General features: G+C 40.3%; 1 protein-coding gene across 1 annotated transcript in view; it reads right to left on the reverse strand.

Moving 5' to 3' along the window:
• Window positions 1-24917, reverse strand: part of grin2aa (glutamate receptor, ionotropic, N-methyl D-aspartate 2A, a) — a 163646-nt gene that overhangs the window by 33255 nt on the left and 105474 nt on the right. The window contains exons 4-6 of the mRNA XM_030735713.1: window positions 20186-20614; window positions 9568-9682; window positions 145-347 (exon numbers count right to left, since the gene is read on the reverse strand). Coding sequence (XP_030591573.1) covers window positions 145-347; window positions 9568-9682; window positions 20186-20614 — 747 coding nt within the window. The remainder of the gene's footprint in view (window positions 1-144; window positions 348-9567; window positions 9683-20185; window positions 20615-24917) is intronic.

Raw genomic sequence — 24917 nt, forward strand, 5'->3', positions numbered from 1 at the left:
ATGCGTGTTCATTCTGTTAACACAGAATTCAATCAAACATTGTAACAGAAGTAATATTTGTAGTCACAGCAATGCCACTGCATTAGCTTGCTGAGCCATCCAGCTAACACTGTAGGGAGACGGATGGACAGATATCACACTTACTCTTTGATATGCTTCCGACACGGCACAGAGTTCCTCATGCAGGTACCAGTGAGTCTTTCTACGTCCTCCACAATGACAAAGGGTTTCTCCTCTAAAGTGACGATGGACAGGTGGTTGTCGTCAAGCTCAGCATCACCAAAGGAGTTGAAACGTGGCCACACAGGGTACTTCAGTGTCAGACTACGATTGTCCAGCTTCCCCATCTGGTGAAAGAAGAAGAACGTAGAAAATAAGAAATAATAACTAGTCGCTAAAAATAGAACACTTGGCACATTTCCAGCAGACTACAATTTATTACTTTCCAATTACTGAGTAGGTTGGAAGTCAATAGACTGATTGTTGTTAAGGTCAGACTCATGGCCTCACATTTACCTCCTGAGAGTCGTAACTTATGAAGCTTTTCTGTTGAAGGTGGTTATAAGCAAATATGAAGGGAAAACAGTGAGAAAATCACTGAAAAAGCTGCAACCAAGCACATATTATATGTTGCTCACAGGCCTGTATGAGTGTAAGGTAAAGAACAGCACATTAAAAGCATGGCACGCAGCGATCAATCACAAAATGCACACAGTAATATGATATGCATGTACACCCATACAGAAACAGAGATTTAGTGTGACACTATGACAGCTGGGACTCTGTTGATAATTCACAAAGTTTTCAGAGCTGTGATGTCACAGTTTCCTCTATGGAGGTATTTTTTTTTCCCCACCAACATCTTTCTGTAGATATATGTGTGTGTCTGTGTGTACATACTGTATATATGCATATACGTGTCTGACAGGGAAGGCAGAGAAGAATATAATAAACAGCAACAGGCTGTGAGGCTTTGCTTGACTTTTAATAATTAATAATACAGGAGCCAGAAAAGGCAAAAACATTGCTCTAACTCTTTTCCTCCATCTACGTCCCTTGTGTTTCCATCTCTCCAATAAGCCAGATACTCTGAGTATTGTACACATATTCACAGTCATTCATATATTTTCATTTGTGGACATTAGTAACTGGATTGTGAATGGGTTTCCCAACCAGTGACAAATGCAGAAAGGTTAAGATGACGTGTCTTTCATAAAATCATAACACAGTTGCACCCGACACACATTCAGTATTATAGTAATGCTAATATGTCACCCACTTGACCTCAAGTCATAAGACAGTGTTTGTTATCCACACACACACGCACACACACACACACACACACACACACACACACACACACACACACACACACACACACACACACACACACGTGTGTGTTTTCTTCGCCTGCACGCCTGGCTAAGTCATTAACAGCCAAGCAGAGAGGAAGTGAAATTAGCATTTTAATTGTTTTGCTTTGAGTGGTTTTCTATCCTCTGACAGGGATTAGAGTCTCTTCTCCACTCTTAGCCGGCACCACTGTCAACAGCTCACTCTGCTGTCGGCAACATTCCTCAATCTGTGCACGCGCACGCGTGTGTCTTTGCGTAGGCATATGTGTTAAGGAGAGCAAAGCCGGACGGTGCGATGAGGTGGCGCCCATGCTTTTCGTGCGTAATCTTCACTCTCAAGGGAGCGGCCGCAGTTTTCTATCTGTCTTAGCCCAGCTATTTTGCATTTCTCAAGTGAGTGAGTGCATGTTTCTGCACCCATGTAGGTATGTGTGTTTGTGGCTGCATGAGTGTGTATGCATTAAAGGGACAGAGATAATAGAAAATAGGATTGGTAATGTTAAAGTGTGGGGGACTCGTGTAATAATTCTGATAAGACACAAAGGGGATGTTGTCTTTATAAGATGATAAAACAGCCGTTTCTTCCTGTTGATACTGAGTTATATATTCTGGTTTTGCATAACCCATTGTGTGCTTCTTTGAAAGTGGGAAAAATAACTTTTTTTTTTCCTAGTCGGCATATATAATGCAAAGCACACAGCATGCACTAACTAATGAACCTTTAATTATTAATATATACAACATTGTAATGCACATATGAAGTAAACCTGAACCTGATGGACAGGTTGATAAACATTTAAATGAAAACCTGAACCTTTGACCCTTATGGAAAGGGGATCCGGTGGCACTGTTGTGCTGTGGGGGACATTTTGCAGTCATTCTCCCATCCTCTTAGAGAGAAAGATCACTGCAAATCAATACAAAATCTTTCAGTATTCACTTTCATCCCATCATCAAAAATCTCTATCCTAAACAGAGTGATCTCTTCAGAGTCAGGAGGGGTCACTGGTTTGGTGAGTATGAAAATTATTTAAGTAATCAAATGACTCCAGCATATGATCACAGTCAACTGTGGAAGATTTAGGACTGACGTGTTAGATGAAGCTCTCCACCACAAACATCAAGACACCAACTTCAGGAAAATCTTGTTTAAAGGTGCATGAATAGTGACAGAAATTTTTATGGACAGAATTTCAAGGTGCAGCCAAGGGGTGCAGGGTGTCAGGTTCGGTGGATCTCGTCTCTGCTTTTTTGCAGATGTTGGCTTCATCAAGCACTGACCTCGAGCTCACGCTGGTGTGGTCTGTGGCAATTATGAAGTGGCTGGGATGAGATTTAGCACCTCAAAGTCTGGGGCCATAGTTCTCAGTTGGAAAGAGGTGGGTGCCCACTCTGGGTCGTGAACCAGTTATTACCCCAAGTAGAGGAGTTTAAGCATCCCAGGGTCTTTTTCTGGAGTGAGTGGAGATTGACAGATGGATTGGTGTGGTGTCTGCAGCAATCTTGTGTGAAGAGAGACCTCAGCGTGAAAGCAAGGCTATCAATTTATCGGTCGATCTACGTTCCCACCCTCACCTATGCCCACAACTCACAGTAGTGATCAAAAGAATGAGATCATGGATACAAATGGGTAAAATGAGCTTCCTCCACAGGGTGGCTGGGCTCAGCCGTAGAGATAGGGTGAGGAGCTGGGTGATTCAGGAGGGGCTCAGAGTAGAGCAGCTACTCCTCCACATCAAAATGAACCAGTTGAGATTGTTTGGGCATCTGACCAAGATGCCTCCTGGGCAACTCCTAGGTGAGGTGTTCCAGGCATGTCCCACCAGGAGGCAGCCCTCGGGCAGACCCAGGACATGCTAGAGGGATTATATCTCTTGTCTGGATTGGAAGCACATAGGTGTCCCACCAGATTGGGGAGGGGGAGGTCTAGACATCTCTGCTTAGATTACTGCCTCTGAGACCTAGATAAGAGGCAGTAACTAGAAGGATGGATGGATGGATGGATGGTGATCCCTCCTACTGAGTTCCTACAATCATTAATATTATCTTTGATTTGGCTGGATGAGTCAATATACTAAGAAGTGAGATAAATGCACTACTCAGAAAATGAGAGGAAAAAGGAGGAGGAGGGAAAGAAGAAGCTGACTTCAGCAACTCTTCTGATTTCCTGTCCTGCTGCTCTCCTCTTCCCTCTTCCTCCCAATCTCTCCTTCTTTCCAATTAAAGAAAGAGGGGCTATAAATTAATGCCCATAGAGGAAGGAGGATTCTCTTTATTGACTGGTCACAGAACAAAATGCTGAATCTACCCAGATCTAATATCACATTTTTCACACATACTGTACATGGAAAGCAGCGCACATTTGTGTGTATGTGTGGTTACAATCTTAAAGCCTGTGGGATTACAGCATTATAACAATCCATGGTGGCAATCCTATCGCATCATCAGTCTGAAATAGATTTAGAGCCACTTGGTGGCGAGAAGACACTCTGTCCCAGAAGTGCTGCATTTCTTTGTATATATATATTTTTCTCAAAACCCCGTGTTTCATCTACCACTCTTTCTTTTGTCATTTCACACTTGCCCTGCTTTGTTGTTCGTCCTGATGATAGAATATATTCTATCATCATTTTTTTAGCTTGTTTTTTAAAGGTCTTGCTCTTTGCACCAAAATATATTTTTCTCTATTTCATCTGTTTCATATTTGTCTCTCTGATTTACACCCTTTCTGTCAAAGTATTTGAACCCCCCCCCCCACACACACACACACACACACACACACACACACACACACACACACACACACACACAGAAAGACACATTCAAGGGCTATAATAAACCAGAACCTGGATGAACAAGAGAGGGAGGATGATAAAAGAATAAAGTAAAGCCAGGGTCATGGCTTGTACACCAAGCACATTCTCTGTGCCCGTCTCACTGGGAGAGTTATTATTGTGGCAAGTTGCATTATGGGAGAATGAGTTCCTAATAGCATGGAGAAACCCATTCAGTCATAAAACAGTATCTGTCACTCCTGTCAGACAAAATTATGTCAGGAAAATGGATTCTGCTCTCCCTCTCCTACACCCTACACTTGCTCTGAATGTGGGTCTGCGTGCATGTGTCCGGGTGCACGTGCACGCCAGCGTTTGTGCGAGAAAAATGAGGGCATGGAGAAAGAGGATGAAAGCGTGGAAAATCGAAAGAAAGAGGAATCCATTAATTTAGACATATTTCTTTAAAGTCAAGCCCTTTCATAAACACCCAGAGAATAGCGATGCCTGAATCGAAGACGCATGTGTGTGTTTGTCTGTTGACTCGCAAGTGTGGGTGTGTGCACGTGGGCTTTTCTGTGTGTCTGCTCTCCATATTGTGATTCTCCAAGCACAAATCCCATGCTGTCTGTAATAATTATTTTGTGAACTGGCTGCTAACACCACAGCAGTTCCTGAAGCAGTTTACACACTCCATCGACTCAGCGGGAATAAAACATAACATCCTGGTTCTGATCGGTAAGTACACTTTTCTCATGCTGTTGATTATTCTAAGAACAATTTCAGTGTTTCAGACTTTCATAGATAACAGAAGCACAATATTTAATCAAAAATAATATTTAATATAGTTTGATCCAATAAGAGGAGCAAAAATGTGCATGGGTCTAAATTTGGACATGGACAGTACAGACATGTCCTTGCCAATATGCTCCATACTGAGTAGAGTTGCAAGGATTACGTGTCCTCTGTTAAACTTGGGTATGTCATACCCAAGTTTATTGCATGTGTTGAACAGTAGTTTGAAGCAGTTAATATTTTCTACTAAAAGTTTCCAAAATTACAGAGATTACAGGATTAGAAAGAAAGAGTTCTATAAGGCTTCTTTGATTATTTAAACTTGATATATACTCTGGGTTTGGGTCATTTGTGATCACTGCCTAATGTTATTTTATCAAACATCATTGGGTAGAAATTACCATGAAAAAACGAAGCTCTGGTACTTTCACAAAATACCTGCTTAGCTTTAAATGAATCTGTCCAGACATTTATCAGTCTTGACATAAATAATTTCCATCAATATTTAGGTAATGTTATGAATTCAGTTTCATATTTATAACATTAAATGTAAAATATCTTTATAGATGTTCTGTTTTAGAGATTTTTTAAAAATACATATTAAGTGAAATTAATACTTTAATGAGTCACGATGAATCGTCTTAATCTAGGTTTTATTTAAACTAGTTATAGAGCAGTCACAAGCTCATACAGTACTGTGCAAAAGTCTTCAGTCACTCGTCACCTTTTGCTTCCAGGAAACCAAAAATTCTTGTCATTTTTTAAAGTGGTCTTAAGCAAAAGTTCTCCAGACTTTCTGAAGGCCTTTCAAAGTTTTTCTTTGGACATCGGCTGCTTTTTCACCCATTTTCAGTCTGGTCCTTGTACCTGATCATTTGTTCATCCATCTACAATTCACTGAAGTCTTATCAGTGGAATGGTGGGTGTTAAGAAACCATTCTTAACAAAGGGAAACCGGGAGAAAAGACTAACATATGCCAAACTACACAAAAACTGGACTGAAAATCAGTGGGAAAGTATTTGGTTCAAATCATCATCAATATGTATGGAGGAAGTCAGGAGAGAGGTATAACAGCAAGTTTCTACAGCCATCTGTAAAACACGGTGGAGCCTCTGTCATGTTTTGGGCTCCATTTCAGCCAGTGGTGTAGGAGATCTGCGTAGAAAGTACCGTCAGGTTTTCACTCACCATGTTTTAGAATGTCATTAATGGAATTGTGGACGCTGAAAAGTACAGTCAGATTTTGATCAATTACGCAATACCATCTGGAAAGCATCCGATTGGCAACAGCTTCATTTTTCAGGATGACAATGATGTCAAACACACTGCCAATGCAGTAAAAGTAATCTGGAACATTACCAGGCATGGACTGGCCTCCCAAGAGCCCGAACCTCAACATTATTGAAGCAGTGTATTGAAGCAGTTCTATCATCTTGATAGAAAATGGAACAAAAAGCAGCAAACATCCAAAGAAGAGCTTTGAATGTCCTTCAGGAAGCCTGGAGAACTATTCCTGAAGACCACTTAAAGAAATGACAGGGAAGCTGCCTCAGAGAGTTCAGACTGTGCTGAAGAATAAAGGTGATCACACCAAATACTGACCTTCAAGCTTGTTAAACGCAACACTGGTTCATCCCTCGAATTAGATGCCTTTTCACACTGGAATGATTCATTGGTCAGTGTTAAGTGGCTTAACAAGCAAATGAACAAAAACGCATTTCTCTGAAAATGGTCAGGTGAAGCACTGCACTGAAAATGAGTGAAAAGGCAGAAAAACTTTGAAAAACCTTCAGAAAGCCTGAAGAACTATTACTCAAGACCATTTTAAATGTGAAGAAATGAGTGGTGACTCAAGACTTCTAAGCAGTACTGGATTCCTCAGTATATGAACATGGCAGGTGTCCTCTAGTTGGTTCCAAGTATGCTGCTATCACTTCAGTATAAAATAACTTGTTTAAGATGATTTAATATGCAGTAAACACTAGCTTGTATGTTTACTTATAATTAATTTAGACTAATATTGCTAGTAGGTAAACTGCACTGTACACTGCTGTTTTTTATTTTTTTTTCCCTTAGGATAAACTGATTAGTTGAACTGTAGGAACAATTTTAGTCAACCAAGATTTTTTTAACTAAAGCTTTTACACAACCCCCCCCACCCCCAAAAAAAAAAAAAAAAAATCCACACAGGCTCCAGCCTCATTATCTAGGCAAACATACCCTCATGACTTCCTGCAAACTGTGCTTCATTTGAATTAAATGGTTATTCACAGATAGTTACATAATCATTAAAAAAATAAATCCAAACACCACACACACACACACACACACACACACACACACACACACACACACACACACACACACACACACACACACACACACACACACACACACATCTAACTACATAGGTGTAATGACTTTAAAGGTAGCTCTTCTCTAAACTTTCTAAAAAAAAAGAAAAGGACATCTCATCTAACCAATGATATGTGGGTATGTTGCAGAGAGGAGCAGGTGTGCTTAAAATAGGGAACTCACACAATGCCGGTGGCTCATTTCTACCTTTCTTCTCCTCCTTTTACTTTTTTCACTTTCTCTTTCTCAGGGTCTCCGTTTCTTGCGATCATTTGCTCTCGATATTTCCTCCCATCTGTCTCTATCACTTGTTCCTCCTGATAGTGTTCTATACAGCACTCCCTTCTCTGTCTCTCCTGTGCCCCAGGGGGACACATTTTATATTTTTAGTGCATATCCATATTTTAGTGCAGTTACTGAATTTTTACCTCTTGATCATCATGGGTCTCTCTCTGTGTGCCGCTGCTATCTGGCACATGGGTGGGACAGCAGCACCAGAGTGAGAATGTGTGTGTCTGTGTGTGTGTGTGTTTGAGAGAGAAAGAGACAGAGAGAGAAAGAAAAAGAGAAGCTCCCAATTATGTTTCCACTTTGGGTCTCTGTGTGTCTCTTGCTTTCAGTCTCTGTCTGTGAACCACAATACCAAGTGGTGCTGATCAATTTCCCAGCCTCTGCATTCAAAACACTATCCTCTATCTCTCCTTAGCACATCAACAAAGGGTCTTTTGCGTGTGTGTGTGTGTGTGTGTGTGTGTGTGTGTGTGTGTGTGTGTGTGTGTGTGTGCGTGTGTGTAGGTATGAAATATGAAACATCTACTCTCAAAGATCGAGTGGAGACTGTGCAGATTGCGGCAAACTCAGCTGCAAACTGTAATGCGCAGACACAGATACACACATTGATCTGACTTGAATAACAATTGCTTTGTGGCTACACAAGTCTCCTGAAAGTGTTTTTGTCAATAACCAGCGCTGAAGGGTCAACATACACACATGCACGCACAAGAACTGGTGCCACCACAGTAACAGAGGTCTCAGCTGTGCTTTGAGACCCTTTCAGAGAAAAGAAAACACTGGAGTCTACAAATTATCTGGACCGGAGAAGAAAGGAAAGGAGAAAAGAAATTAGGGAATGTAAGAAAAGATGGAGGAGGAGAGGATAGGTGATGATGAAGGGAAAGAGCATCGGGGGGGCAAAGAAGAGAAAGAGGGGTGTGAGGAGACACGTGCAAAGGGAGGAGATTGTAGCAGAGAATGACAAAATCAAATCAATGCAAAGAAAAGACAATGACCTTAAAACACATTATTATTTATTTTGCCTTATACACTTCCTTCCAATTCCTCTCTCATTCCTCGTCCTTGTCTTAAACTGGTCCTCTCAGCCTCACCCACTCTAAAATATGAGCTATTGGAGCATTAAATATGAGGTATTTAAGTAAGTACGAGGGAGTCAGATGTAGGTGTAAAGATACATGACTGCCATTTAAAGTCCATTAAAATGGCACGAATACTCAGCCTTTTACAGGTGGCCATTCTTTATAGAAGCCACCTAACATTAACCAGTTACAGCAATCCATAAGCTTCTCTGTGAATGAGCTCATTGATCAATTAAATGTTGTATGATGAGACAGAGGTAGTATTTTCAATACTGTGCTCATGCTTTTGTTTTTGCGTTGCATGTCTCAGTGGTGACTTGTATAAGTCAAAAATGGTTGGCAGTGGTTGAACATCATTGTCTTTCATTTTTATTTCGGTTCCGACTAATACTGACTTTTATGTAGTGGTTAACACATGCCTAATATCCCAAGTTCAACACTGGGAGCAGACACTGGGGATGCATCAGCTGTGGTGATGCCTGGTGAATAAGGGAGCAGCTGAAAGAAGATTCATATCTACTAATAATGATCTTTTAAGTTTTTGGTCATTTGGAAATGTCCTTATTTTTTTAATGAAGGGCACATTTGATTGTGACAAATGTGTGACAAATCGTTCATATAAGTCAACAAATCATTATGATTTTATTGCAATATCTATGTAGGTTACTAAGAACCATTTCCAGAAACCATGACTATCATGTTCTGATGGCAGACTGTGCAAGTTTATCACATTAAAATGCTTAGCAAAGCTGCAAGCTATGGTGGTGATTAAATAAGCAATCTGGCTGGTTGAATTTCTGGAGCATCGATCGCTAAAAAGTCCCTAGTGAATTTTTTTCTTCCCCTCAAACTCGTATTCTTTTTTGAAGGAATGAAAGCTATTCAATGCAGGAATATATAGATATAGATCCTACCTTCTCCCACTCTCTCTCCTTGTTAAGAACAATGACCACCAGCTTTGGGTTTTCCTGGTAGCCGTCTTCTGTGAAGGACAAGTCTCTGCCATCCCACGTCACATTCATCATATATCTGTGAACCAAAGGAGCAGAGGATGAGATATGGGGCAAAGGGTGATCAGAGAGATGGGGGGGGGGGGGGATCAGTGAATGACAAAAGAAATGAAGTCAGTGGTGTTGGTGAGAACGAGGGAAAAGGAAATTGAATTACATTAGCATGTGAAAAAGCCAATTTACAATCTACTATTATTATTATTACCTTTCTAAATTATTAAGGCTCTTGTAGTGAAAGTTATAAAGTCACATTTGATCTTCATGGACTGGATTATGATTGCATTTTTTGAAATAATGAAATTGAACAGCCAAAGCATAAATGAGAATCACACAGATTATATATATATGATCTCCTCCTCACCCCCTGTGGGCGTGTTATGTGCGCGTGTTCCTCAAGCTTGGGTCCTGGAGATTTGAGGGCTCTGCACAGTATCTTAGCTGTTCCTAGGATTGCACTCTTCTGGATAGAGACAGCGCCTGAAATCTGCCAGATCTACTCCTCCAGTTTTGGGTTTACAGCTCCTAAAGCTCCTATTACAAATAGGACCACTTTGGACTTTACCTTCCACGTCTGCTCCAGTTGTTCTGTCAGCCCCTGGTACCTCTTTCTTTCTAATGTTGCTGTCCGCTAGGATTGCCACATCTATCCCAGCTGCAGTCTTCTGCTCCTTGTCAACCGCCACTATGTCTGATTGGTTGGCCAGCAGCTGCTTGTCTTTCTGGAACTCGATGTCCCACAGGACCTGAGCCCTGTTGTTCTCAACCACCTTTGGTGGTGTCTCCCATTGGGAATTGAGGAGTTCTAATCCATATGAAGCACAGATGTTTCTGCACACTATCCCGGCCACTTGTTTGGGCCTCTCAGTATATGTTGTTCCAGCTTGCAGCTTACATCCTGCTACTATGTACTGGACTGTCTCTGGGACACCATTGCACAGCCTGCAAAAAGACCTCTTTGTAACTATTTGGCCTAAAATGGGATGTTATTCCAGCCTAAATAACATCCCGATATCCTCACTGTAGATTCTAGTGAGGTGGATCAATGAGTCAATGTCTCATTCACTCCTTGCGTACAGCTTGATGTCATGCATGTTCTGGGAGCTGGTCCGCTCTTAGTTAGCCACTTGGTGTTGGTGTTGTGTGCTGTCTCAGGCCAGTTATTCTCTTGGCTTCTGCTTCTCTGGTGTGTCCCTTTAACCTAGTCGCCAGAGGGCTGAGCCATTGTTTGGCGGTTTCTAAAGCCCCATTGATGAGCATTTCGTTGTACCTCTTATTCATCCGGGACCATTTTCTCTTAAAACCCTTCTGCACCTTTGTTAGCACACTGGTGGGACCATGTCAGTGATGGGGGAAATTGTGCCCTGGATTGTGTGGCCACAATTATTTAGTTTAGTTATTAGCTCTCTTCTACCAGGGTTGGCTCATTTTATATATATATATATATATATATATATATATATATATATATATATATATATATATATATATATATATATATATATATATATATATATACATATATATATTAGATTACACACAGGTGGACTCTTTTTAGTCAGTAGCAGTCATCAGGCAACTTCTGAATGCAATTGGTTGCATTCAGAGAAAAGGGGGCTGAATACTTTTGCACACCGCACTTTTCAGTTTTTTATTTGTAAAACCTGTTTTGGATCATGTATTATTTTATTTACACTTCACAATTGCACGTATACCCCTTTGTGTTGGTCTTTCACATTAAATTCCAGTGAAATATATTCATGTTTGTGGTTGTAATGTGACAAAATATGGAAAAGTTCAAGGGGTATGAATACTTTTGCAAGCCACTGTATATATAGTGATAAAGTACAGCACCTAAAGCCGTAGTCTGTCCATACTAACACACACGTGCACACACACTGTAATGAGTGACCTATCTGGCAGGTCACATTAGCTAAGATGGAGGGCAGTGGGAAGATATTCTTGGGTCCACACAGCCTCTACATTAATCATGGCTGTCCTTCCTCACTTTGTCTCCCTCACTCCTTCTGTCAGCGCTCTGGTACAACACGACAGAGACGGCTCCTCTTTTCTTCCACCTCTATTCCATTCTTGGGTCAGGCAACTGAAAGAGCTCCTAAATGGAGCATAGACCCACGTGATGTGTTGTTGTAAAGCCACTGTGGATTGCTGCAGGTGAGCTGCTTCATGCTGCGATGCAACAAATGGCCAGAAAAATATAGACTTTTATTTGTGTGACTGAAACCAAACAATAAATAAATAATTTCCAAATCTTTTTAACAGTCTGTACCTGTAAAAGTATTTCTTTTAAAATATTTTATTAGGAAGTGATTGGTTATTAATTTAGGTTCAACTAAATTGTCAGATTAGATACTGATTTCCAACAGTATCGATTCCAACAGCGCTGTCTTGGCCTCCTCCAGTTGACACATAACTTCTCAAAGCACCACTGCAGACATGTGTGCATGTTAACATTAGCTGTTGAAGTATTAACAATTACCCAATAGCCAAATGAGCTGTCTGTTAAGTTAACATTAAAGTAGCGGCTAGCAGCTATGGTCAATAATGAAATGATAATGTTGTAGCTAGGCAACAAACATTATCAGTCCTGCCCGTCTGTAACATCAGTAGCTGGAAGGGCTGCACAGTTAATCAAATTTTAATCTCAGTCTTGATTTTCAATCATCAGTCGTGATCCAGGACTAGTCTGCATGAGTAACGCTAAATTAAAAGACAGATGCACAACAAAATTCAAATGCCTGGTAGAGCAGAAGGCAAACAGCTTCCCTCGAAGCAATTCAACATCTCAGATGTCCATAAAAGCGAGTCTCTTCAGTGCATTACTGCATCCATACTGTAGCTCACCAAGACGCACTGAAACCACCAACGCAATCACCAAAAATATGTGTCCATTAAACACAGAGGTTTCAAGCAGAAAGACTTTATATTTAACTTCCAGGAGATCCACTGGGGCCACGTAAACACTTTATTTAATTAAAGAAGTTTTAATTAACAGGACTGCATGTAGAATAATAATGTAGTATCTTGAGGTGATTGTTGTGAATTGATGCAACATAAATAAAAATGAAGTGAACGTAAAGTGAAAACAGTGCCCCGCTGATTTTAGTTTTTAAGTTTTGTATTTGTATTTTTCTTTAAAGAGCTGCGCTGAATTTGGGTGAATAAGGAGAACCAGTTTCATTTTAATGCAAATATTTGTACATTAGCTGCAATATGAATGTGAAATAAGCGTTATAAGTGCAATAAAAACTATTTTGTCACTAAAATCAATTGTGAAAAATAATTCCAATATTGATCAAAATAACTGTGACTATCAGTTTGGCCATAAATTGTGGCTTTAGTAGACAAAGGTAATTTAGCAGGATGACCCAATTATTTGTGTGTAAAACGTTTCCCTTAAAGCTCGAGATTGAAGCAGTGACAAGTCCACAGCATCTGGACAGAAACAGTGGAGGTCTACCTTACCAAGTCTCCTTGATCAACAATGAAAATAAACACAACACTGGCTCAAGAAACCTAATATTGTTGCCTTTTTTTTTTCTTAAAATATCAGTGATATATACACCTTGCAGTTATGTATTTCTTGCACTATGTGAGACAGCTTAAATATACTCACTGATGTCAATGCTCATATTGCTCTAACCTTTTTTTTTTTTAAATGCCTTTTTTTGTCATTGAAATTGATTGATTGAAATTCTAGTTTTGTGACAATCCTCAGTTCAACAATGCTGATTTTATGTAAGAGAAAATTAAAGACATTTTTGAATTTATTAGATAGTAACTGTCAGGATAATGACAGGCAATATGGGAAAGAAGCAACATGTTGGTTCAGCGGGCCAGTAACTGAACCAGGGACTTGTTGTTGAAGACTTTTATGCCCATGTAGAATCAGGAGGCAGCTTTCATGCCACAGATAACAGCACCTGCCACATGATGGCAAAAGTAATTGTGAAAAGGTAGTTTAATATCTGTGGTTTCGTGGTGGCATTTCATGATACCAACATGCCCCCTTAAATTGCTGCTGATTGCACACTCACTCACTTACACACACACACACACACACACACACACACACACACACACACACACACACACACACACAACACCACAAACAACAACAGCAACAACTCAATGCCCCGATGAAATCACCCAGAGATAAGGGGATTGAGTGAGCTTTGTGATTAAAATAATCTGATTGGCCTGCAAGCAACCAGGTGAGTAGTATTAAGCCATTTGATTGGACATGCAGTGCAGTGCTGAACCCAATTACGGATGACTACCAGCAGAGAAAGAGGTGCTGGGAGCAGCACCAGAGCCCAGGCTGCTTTTTTTTTTTTTAGATACCAGCCCGTTCTGCACTCTGAAACCATCTGTCTGAAAAAATGCAAACACTCTCACATGTTGAAAGAATTTATGCTGGCTAAACTTTATTTGTTAAGCGTGAAGCTACACTGAAGCAATTTTTTTTTTTTTTAATGATTCTGACTCATAAAAGTTTTTAAGTATAGTTTTTGCAAGCGGTTTTAAACACGATGCATCAGCACTTCGCAATAATTCTGGACCTTTATTAATAATAATAATTCAACTTTATTGCCTATTCTCTGCATATAATCATGTTGTTATTGTCCGGACTGTCATTGTGGTTCTACTGTAAGAATCCATGTCATGTCTAAAATGAACCTTGCTTTTATGTTTTTATACACAAATATGGGCCTGCTAAACAAGCTGGAAGGAAGGATGGATCGGATTGTGTGTGCGTGCTTGTATTTAGGCTGATGGCTATCAAACAGGTGGACCTGATGTGCGTTGCTAGGATACGGACACAGACTGAAGTGTGTGTATGCTGCAAAATGACCCTCAACAACCCCCCGAGTAAACATCCCTGCAGACACTCAGAAACACAGACAATTACCTGGCCCAGGGGGGGCAGAAAAGGGTGAAGACAGCAGAGATGAAGCACCTCACAAAAAAAATCTGACCATACACGTGAGCCTGAGGTAAAGAGAGGTATGAAAGAAGTAAGAGAGAGGGAGATGACTTAATAGAGTTTGCATCTTTAGAGATATTTTTACTCTTATTTTGGAATAGATGGGTATTATGATGAGGGGAGGTGAGGGTTAATTTTGTTCTGCTGTTATTGCCCTGCCAATGTTCTCTTGAAACAAAATAGCTACAAATGTTCAAAAACTAATTTATTTTGAGTGGCTCTGGACTGTCCCCTTTGTGATAACAACTTATAAAAAAGCTTTACTATACTGTAGGGGCAAACAGACTATACAAAGATTGTATGATGAACTATACAATACTCTGTGTGTTAAAGATAGAGACAAGGACCAGGCAGAACACTGAGATTATTTCAGGGTACTTATGATCTATAAAGTGAACACACAAGAGACATGCCCCATGAGAGACAAAGGAGGGAATCCGAAAACAGATGGGGGCTGATGATTGAGGTCTTTTAAAAGGACCCAAGGGTGGGTTACTCATTTGAAAACACACACGCAGCCTCAGGTGGCATGTCTTAAGTCTGCGATGAAGAATGTCAGAGAGCAGGGGAAGTAGATATTATTTAGCAGTGTCTGTGCCCCTCCTCCTTGTGCCTGGTTGGGCCTGTACAGTATGTGTACGCCTCAGAGATTTTGGTCCATGTTGACATGACAGCATCACACAGTTGCTGCAGATGTGTTGGCTGCACAGCCATGATGTGAAGCTCCAGTTTCACCACATCCCAAAGGATGAGATCTTGTGACTGAGTGCAGTGAGCGCATTGTCATTTTCAGGAAACCACTTTGAGCTGATTTGAGCTTTGTAACATGTTGTGTTGTCCTGCTGGTAGCAGCCATCAGAAGATGGGTACACTGTAGTTATAAGGGGTCGGACATGCTCAGCTGCAAAATTCAGGTAGGCTCTGGTGTCTAAACAAGGGGCCAAAAGTGTCCTAAGAAAATATCCCCCACACAATTACACCACCAGCAGCAGCCTGAACTACTGATACAAGGCGGGATGGATGCATGCTTTCATGTTGTTTATTCAAAGCCACTTAAATAACCTTTCTTCCCCATTCTGATGCTCAGTTTAAACTTCAATAGGTTGTCTTGACCATGTCTACATGCCTAAATGCAGTGAATGGTGCCATGTGATATTTGCGTGAATGAGCAACTGTATAGTGGCTAGTGAGTGTACATGTACCTACTTGCTGAGTAAATACTATTTGAATCTGTTCCTTGTGTCAAACAACTGTTTAGGTCCTAAAGAGCATGAGAGAAGCAGCTATATTCCAAAAAGCCCATGATAACTATTTGATAAGGGAGCTCCACAATTTTTACACAGCTTTTTATGAAGTGAACACCCACCGCTGCCAAATGGACACTTCATTTGAAGAATCAGCCACTTGACCTGCAAGCAGCCTATTGTTTTATATTCAAAAAGGAGGGATGCTTCATAGTCACCTCATGCCATTAATGTTAAAGCCATAATCATTGTACTCACACACAGACACACATCTTCTACCGTTGTATGAAGGTTCATTTGCTGGAAAATGACTCTTATTTGTGAATAGAGATTTGCTCACTCATACCCATAAAGCTTGTTTGCTTACTTATAATAGCAGAAACACAGTTTCAGCGCAGTGAGGCTAACATACAGTATAGAATCAAATCCACTATAGCGTTTTACAATTTATGTAACGTATACACCCTTCCACGGATGACAGTGTGTTTTCCCCATAAATGCACAATTATTTCTGAGATCACTTGCTGCATTTTACATCCCACAAGGGACCTGAAAACATTTATATTTACATTTGTTAATAAACAACTGCACATAGGTGTCGTTAGCAAGTGATTATGCAGTAATGTATTATGTATGAGCAATGGATTGACAGACATGTTGAGACTCTGGGGCACCACTGTTTCCATTCTCTAAAAAGAAAAATGTTACTGTGTGTCTCAAACTCTGGGCGAAAATGATGAATACACTAAATAGTTCTGTACAGCACACACACAAACAGTCTGAGTAGCTACAAGCACAGGAACTGCAGGCCAAAATTTTTTTCTTTTATCCATGCACACTGAGGTTATTTTGAAAAAAGTCACATATTGGACATTTCTGCAAATTACTGCAAATCTAATAAAATAACACTACATTTGCATTTAAAATTTTAGGGGGAAAAATATGTCTAAAAAATTAAGTTTTTGTGGGGTTTCTTGCCATTCAGAGCCTGAATTTAAAAAAAAAAAAAAAAAAAAAAAAAAAAAAAGTTTCTGGCTGTATTTTAGAATAGAAGATAGAATGTAAGATATAGAGATATCCTATACCAGCTGATTGTGAAATATACAGGAGGAAAGAAATTTCATGAACTGACTTGTTGCAGTGGCGGCATCCTGTTACAATACTGTGCTTGAACTCTTTAGAATGACCCACTCTTTCACAAATATTTGTATAGACAGATTGCATGGCTAAGTGCTTGACTTTACACTCCTGTGGCCATGTGGACTGAAAACACCTGAATTCAACGATTAAGCGGGGTTGCCCAATTAACTGACACACTCTTCAAGGTTGATTGCATCTTATCAATTACATTTTACAAGCATAAAGCACGCATCTTTTAAATTCTCAGCAGTACTGCGTAACACTATAGCGCATGCGTTTGTCTTTGCAAAGCTGAAATGACAGCTGCCCCCAGGACTCAGTCTGTGTGTGTAATGTGCATCTGCGAAAAATGTGTGTTTTTCTGAATTTTGACCCCCATATATCACAGCTAGAGACTGAAATTACCTGTCAGAACAAACTACCACCACCACGCCTTTCCCACGCACACACTAACACACTGATAAATAAGTGCTAAAGTCTTTTAAGGCACACTGTTCTCCACAGCAAGGTGAGCAGCACACTGTAAATCTGTCATGACAGAACATTCTCTTAAGGGGGGATATTTCTCTCGTTTCTAACATGAACGTGCATGCGCACAAGCACACGCATAAACCCACACACGCGCACATCATATATTATATGGAGTACAGGTTGTCACTTGGTCTGATTGCTGCGCTGGCCAGCGCTCTTAGTTGGTCATTTGTCTCCTGTTTTTATTTAATTTTATTTTTTATTACTCGGCACAACGTATTCATCTTGGATATGTCACAGTGGATTTATCATCACAACTGACACAAGCAAAGTGAGTGAGGTAAAACTTCACTAAAAGCCCACACTGCAGTAGATAGCATGCTATAGTAGTAGTCACTGACTGTTTTCTGTTTTTTTTTCCTGTAAATTCAGCAATAACCATTAATAATATTCCCATCAAAACAAGTTTTTTCAATTATTAAATGATTTTTGGCACACTTAAGGCTGGCTTTGAATCTAATTGAGACGTGCTCAAGCAAACAAACAATAACTCTCAAGCTGAACACCAGCCAGACGCTCATAAGATAATAGAATTATTGACATCATGCTTACAACAACACACCTACCTGAACAAATACAGAGAAGACTGGGATGAAATACTGTACCTACTGAAAATACTGCAATATGTCCCGCATACTGTACAGTATATTTGCACATACAGCCCATCTGCTTACCTCTCTGTGCAAGCATCTGTGTATTTGTATGTCTGTGTGCTGACCGTGTCTTGATTTCTTCCCTGACAGCTGATGATGATCCAACAACCCACACTTGCCATCGCCCTGACCTATCCTTGACCAATCATGTTTCTCTTGTCCTGGCCCCGAAGCCCTATTGGCTGAGTTCTCTCACCCACTACAGTGCCATCTATGGACACTCATCACCTGGGTAACAACCTTAGGCAGCAGAGCATGCTGGGAACAATGTCAACAGGCTCTGGACATTTGGTGATTCTGTTTGGTGTCTGTGTACCCACACAAAATGAGAGATAGATTAGGGTGGAAGTTACATTTCAGGTGCAATCAGTCATACTTTATTGTCTCTTTGCACATAATGACCATTGTTTTGAGTGGGAGCTCATTAATTGTTGCCAATCAGTGCCAATAACTCCCCTGTTTGCTCTGCAACTTCTGAAAGTTTGTATTAAGCCGTATAAACAGGCAGCGTTGTTATGGCTCCAAATGAAATCCTGTGTGGTATTAGGAAGGCGTGGGAGGTTTCAGACGAAAACATCTTCAATAATGATGACAAGCCGGTAGCATCGTAGGTGCACAGACAAGAAAGCGCTGCTGTGACTTAGCCACAAAGAGCCAATTAAAATGCATAAACTGCCAGAGTAAACTGACCTAGGAGAAAAATCTGAGACTTCAAACTCAATATATTAAACCAGTATTAGCTTGGCAGAGAAAATAACGGGAGCTTAGTCCAATTTTAAAAGCTGATGTTACACTTAAAGAAAAGAACATCTGCATGCAACATCTTCAATGAACTGTTTCTAAAAATTCTTATTCTGCTTGGGTGATAAGATTTCATCCAAGATAAAGAGCAGCGACATGACTTCCATGTAGACTCAAACACTGAAACACTTATATTGGATGAAATATTATATTGATTTACCATGTTTGGCAAAATGTTCTGCAGACTGTTAAACATCAAACACATCCATATGGCTTTATGTGTAGCAGAACGGTTTCAAGATCATTCCCCAGTCTAACCATTTTAGCTGCAAGATAAGTTACAGTAGACACAGACAAGATTTTTCTCTCTGGAAATACACTGTAGAATCAAATTTTGTCATTTAGACATGCAAATTTTAATTTCACACATCATTATCTTTAAAAAAAAACACACACACACACACAATATTGGGATGTAAACACAGGTTGTGTGTGTGTGTCTCTCCCTCCTCTGCCAGATGGAAAGCCAGACAGAGCTGGCAAGACCTGCAACATCTCCCACTGGCTGCTGCGGGGTGAGCTCATGAGAAGGGGAGCAGAAGAGAGTGAATGAGAGATGGTGGAATAAATGAGAAAAGAACAGAAGGACTCATCAAGGAGCTCTTCAATTTTGGAGAGCACTCATTTGTAGCAGCTTCCCGCTGTTCCCCCACTCTCAATTTCTTCCCTGCTCCTGTTTCTTCACTGCCTAAATCACAAACTCCCCTCTCAACTTCCATTCACCTCTTTTTATTCCCCTCTCTGTCTTTAACTCCTACACTTCCTCCATGCTTTTCACTCTATCTCTCCATCCCTGGGTCTCGTATGCGATAATTGCATTTTTTTTCTCAAATGGCAATCTTTAGCATAGACTTGCTGAGAACTTCTCTCTAATTACCGAGGATACGGGTGAAAACAGAAGTTGGAAGGAAGAAGCCCCCCGCCTTCCTTCACTTCCTCCCACCCACCCACCCCGGCATACCTGTAAAATTATGCACACTAGCTCAGCTACTCTTTCAGATGTTTTTAAATTACACAAATCAAAATGCACAAATATTATTATGCTCCTCTTTCTATTCTATTAATGCTTTTTAGACTCATACTTGCTACATTTGTTAATAATCATTATATACAAAAGAAGAACAAGGGGAAAAAAACCCTTTGCTTACTTATGGAGTGCACTGGGGGGCAGCTTGGTTGTCTTCTCCATCTGGCCGTAACAGGATGTCTTGGCTTCAGGGATGTCACCATATTCCTCCAACATGGCTGCCGCCGCTGATGTTATGATGCCTATACCATCACGAACCCGGGCCTCCAGTGGGTAGTCCCAGTCGTCATACGACACAGAAATCATTCCCGATGGGAACGCGTCTGGCGTTATTTCTGGGTTCCCAGTGGTGAGTGATGGCACAATCCAGATGTATCCAAATCCGGTTAGACCCAGAGAGCGAGCCTCCTCAAGGATATACACCGCCTCGTCTTTGGAGCAGTACAGCAGGACCACTGGAGACTGGACCTTCTTGAGCATGATCTGAGACCGGCTGTCTTCTTCCACAGCATCCAGAGTGATGATATTCTGCAGGTCCCAACCCACAAAACTAAAGCAAAGATAACGAGAAGAGAAGCAAAATGTTAATATTTAACTAATAGACTATTAACTTTGTTCAGGTGCTGGCAAGGGCAGTTACAATTAGCCATTATAATTAATATCATTGTTAAGTGTGACATGAATTCTAATGGATGGAAAGTGCTTATTGTCAGGGGGAGAGCACATTAAGGCTAAACTAAATGAAGCTGGTCCAGTAATGATTCTCAGCAGGCTCCATCCCACACAGCTAAAGGACAAGGTGAATAAACACTGTCCGGATAATACGAAACATCCAAAGCAGTGCCTGTGGTCATCGGGCTAATTGGTGACAACAGCTATAACATTACAGTGCTGTTATCAAAATGCAATACAGCTTTTGTCACATTTTAGACAAAAAAAAAAACAAAAACGCTAATGCATATTGATTTGCTACTGCACAACCATGCGGCTGTCACACAGAGATTTTTCTTTATAGAGTGTTGAAACTGCACCAAAGAAAAACAGTACTGTTAAATTTCCAAAGCTTTTTTTTTTTTTTTTCATGTACTTCAGTAGCCAGTTAGCTAAAGTGGTCAGAGTGAGAAATATTAAGTGCTCATTAAAAAAGATTATGAATTTATAGAGCATCTCTCTCATCCAGTGGGACTGACTGCGCTTTTTCATAATGTCAAGAGTAATAATAATCAGCAGGTCCCAGTACATGAGGCTAAAGAGCAGCAGAAACAGAGGAAATGGCGCTTATGATACCAATTAAAGAACATAATGTGTGATAAACTGGTGGTTTGCTGTGGTATCACAAGTTAACAGCAGTTATGAGGTAGCAGAGTGAAGACTAGGGAATGATGCGTGCACTCGCACATACACGAGAGAGAGTGAGGAGTACAAAGTGTGACACACACGATAGGTCAAAGAGGGGAGCAGTTAACTATCATCTGCGGTTCCTTCAGCGGACAGGTGGTGTAACATGAGAGTGATTTGGGACTTGCTGCCCTCTTCTTGCTATTCAAAGTGATGACAGTTTACTTGTCCCAGATGACAAAGCTAATAGAGAGACAATGATCCACATTCAGACAAGCACACAGATACACATGGAACGAAAAAGGCACAACACATAGTGCTGTATACTGTAGTTGTATTATTAGTAATTATATAATGGCTGATATTGATATGTAATGGGTTTTCTTTCTTTTTTTTTCCCTTCAGGATACTCTACTTGTGCATCAGTCTCTTTGGTTAAAACAGATGACAGTGTATTTTGGTGTGTTTGAGATGATGAAGATCATACTGGTAGTTGGTCCAACTCATCCCCGTCCAAAAACTCAATGCGAACCCCTTTAATCCGGAGATTACACACACAGGCAAACCACCTACCTGCCTGCACTCAGCTGAGATGAGAAAATACACGCTGATCCTCTATGACTACAGTATATTTCACCTAGACTACTGCACATACCAAGATGTTTCACAAACAGGTCAGATTTGTCCCACTGAATTGCTTTATTTCTCGCTTAGGAATGATGAAAGTTTGGCAGTATTGCGACTACTGACCCACGACTAAGTCACTGTGGACCAGTATATTGCCGACACATACCAGCAGGTAAACAGATTAATATTTCATGGATAAATTAATTTGCGGTGCTATTTCGGCTCGTACATGCCCATGATACTGCATTGCTTGTTTTTGCTCATGCTGTTGGCAAAGTGGTATACTTATTCACATTGTGAAAAGACAAAATGGGTGGTAGAAGTTGTTAGAAGATAATTATGGGATTCACCATATGTTTATATACACCAAAATGTTTTTTTTTTCCTACGTATAATTAAGGGACCATCATCCATTGTCTACAAAATAATTGTGCTACACCACTCATCAGCCAGACACTGTCTACCCCAATAATGAAAAACGTATATAAGTTTTTATTAAATTCAATATGCACCCATATAGTAAAAGAGTATTTCAAAGCTTAATGTTCAGAGTTGCAAATTCACATCTATAAATGTCAATAGCATAAACCTGCCAAACCTGCATCAAAAAAAAGTGATTTTGTAGGCTTCACTAAATCAAAAGGCTCAAAACACAATTGCATCACAATTTGGCGATATCAAAAATGATTATGTTCAGTATTTGCTGAATTAGATGTTATCGTGAAAATAAAATGATACAATACTTTTGCAACATGTTATAGGTGGACGCTACAAAAGTTGTCATTTTAACCTGTTGGAAGGTGGTTGTAAAGATAAGAACATTCAGGGTGTAGTAATGTAACTGTGCCAAATTTGGTTGCTCAATTCCTGATCGTGTAGGGGGAGTTCAGAAACAACCAAACAGAGTCTTTGTATATTATAGCCGGAGATATAAATGCCCTTTGGGGGTGTGACGGGAAGGGCATCCGGTGTAAAACCCTGCCAAATCAAGCATGCGGACCTACCCGCAGTTGGAAACCCCTTGTGACAAGGTAGGAGCTAAAAGTAGCATTAAGGTTAACATCACTTCTGAAAGGCACATTACTGACACTGGAAAGTTAAGTTTTCTTTTCTCTCCATGCAAATGTATTAAACATGTCTATCAACAAGCTAATTGCCTGTAATTAAAACCACTGTAGTTACTATCAACAACACATAAAGACCTGTTAAATCTCTGCTTGGTTTGACATTAAGAATGACTGCTCATGAGAAAGCCCTCAGCTGAGCTTTAATATATCACAGGTTCAGGCACCAGCCTTTGCCACCTTCTCCACACTGCTGAACATGTATCATTAATATGACCATTTTTGTCCAAGTTATAGCTTGATGTTCTTTTCGCTTTTTCTCTGCTGAAACAAGCCCCATCAGTCAGAATGACCTAAAGGTGTGGCAAACAGCCAACCTGCATGTGTAGTATACCTGTCATCTACATTCATTTAAAGAATGCTTAGGAAATCCTTTTAGGCTGGCTGTCTAGAGCATAATAAATGAATGGATGGGGTGAAAAATATTAGACCAAAACATTGTTTAATTCACATATTTTTAAAGAAATTTGTAGTTATAATTAAGATAAAGACCATAAATGAGGAAATGCACTGAAATGTTCTTTAAAGCAACTGTTTTTTAAAGCAAATACTCACAAAAGATGTTTGATGATGAGAGATTATTTTAGACAATCATCCAAGTAGATGGAATGTGACAACCAATCCATCCATCCATCCATCCATCCATCCATCCATCCATCTATCCATCCATCCATCCATCCATCCATCCATCCATCCAGTTTGATATCCCTTTTTGTCACCATGTACACAATTGTGTACATCATTTTCTATATTTGTGTAGGTTCTCAGTCATCCAGGTCATAGTAGTCTCTGGAGCTTGAAAAAAAGGTGACTGGACTTCTTTAAGTTTCTTGAAGACGTTTCACTTCTCATCCAGAAGGCTTCTTCTATTTTTTTGCATCTGGGATCTCTAGGTGGACACCAAAGATCTGTCCTGGGTTTCCCACCAGTGGCACAGACCCAAATCATCACACATAGAAGGCATCCAGGTGTCATTGTAGTCGGATGCATGAACCATCTCAGCTTGCTCCTTTGGACATGTACTGTATTTCAGCTGGTGCAATGTTATTTTGCAGTGTATTTTTTTTAAATTAAAGTTCATTTTAATACACTGAGTGTTTCTAGTTGAAACATTGAATTGCCAGGGTTGGTTAATGCTTTGAAGGATTGCATGATAATCCTGTAACATGTTGTTTGAGGATTGGGGACACTTAAATGATTAGCAGTGGAAACCCACCTGCTCACTCTGCAGATGTACAGCTGAGTCTTGTCCTGTCAAGGCAGGACAAGACTCAGCTGTACATCTTCATCTGAAGGATAAAGGACATTCTTTCGAGGATGCCAATGTTCATATTTTGGACCGAGAAGACAAAACATTTGAAAGAGGAGATAAAGAAGGCATCTATGCCCACTGTGAACAACCATCACTGACCAAGGAGGTGGATTACGTCACCAACTTTTTCCAGTCTACAATGCTGTCCTGATCTCTCTCCCCAGGCACTTCAACCCCCATTCATACTTTGCTTCAGTTGACCTCAATAGGTCACTTGATACAATTGGGACCAAGTCCCACATTGGTTTCACCCGAAACAACTGATTGTAATGACCCTTCTTTCGCACCTTGGCACATGTGATTATGTACATGAAAAATAGTGGGTCACAATCACCTCAAGGGGACAACCCCACTGATGCTTAAATACCTGGGTCACTTCCCATTTTGGTTTGAGAACTGAAGAAGGATGAGAGGTGAAATGTCTTCAAGAAACTTCAATAAGTCTAGTCGCC

The sequence above is a fragment of the Archocentrus centrarchus genome, chromosome 8 (assembly GCF_007364275.1).
Source record: "Archocentrus centrarchus isolate MPI-CPG fArcCen1 chromosome 8, fArcCen1, whole genome shotgun sequence".
In the NCBI taxonomy this organism is placed as follows: domain Eukaryota; kingdom Metazoa; phylum Chordata; class Actinopteri; order Cichliformes; family Cichlidae; genus Archocentrus; species Archocentrus centrarchus.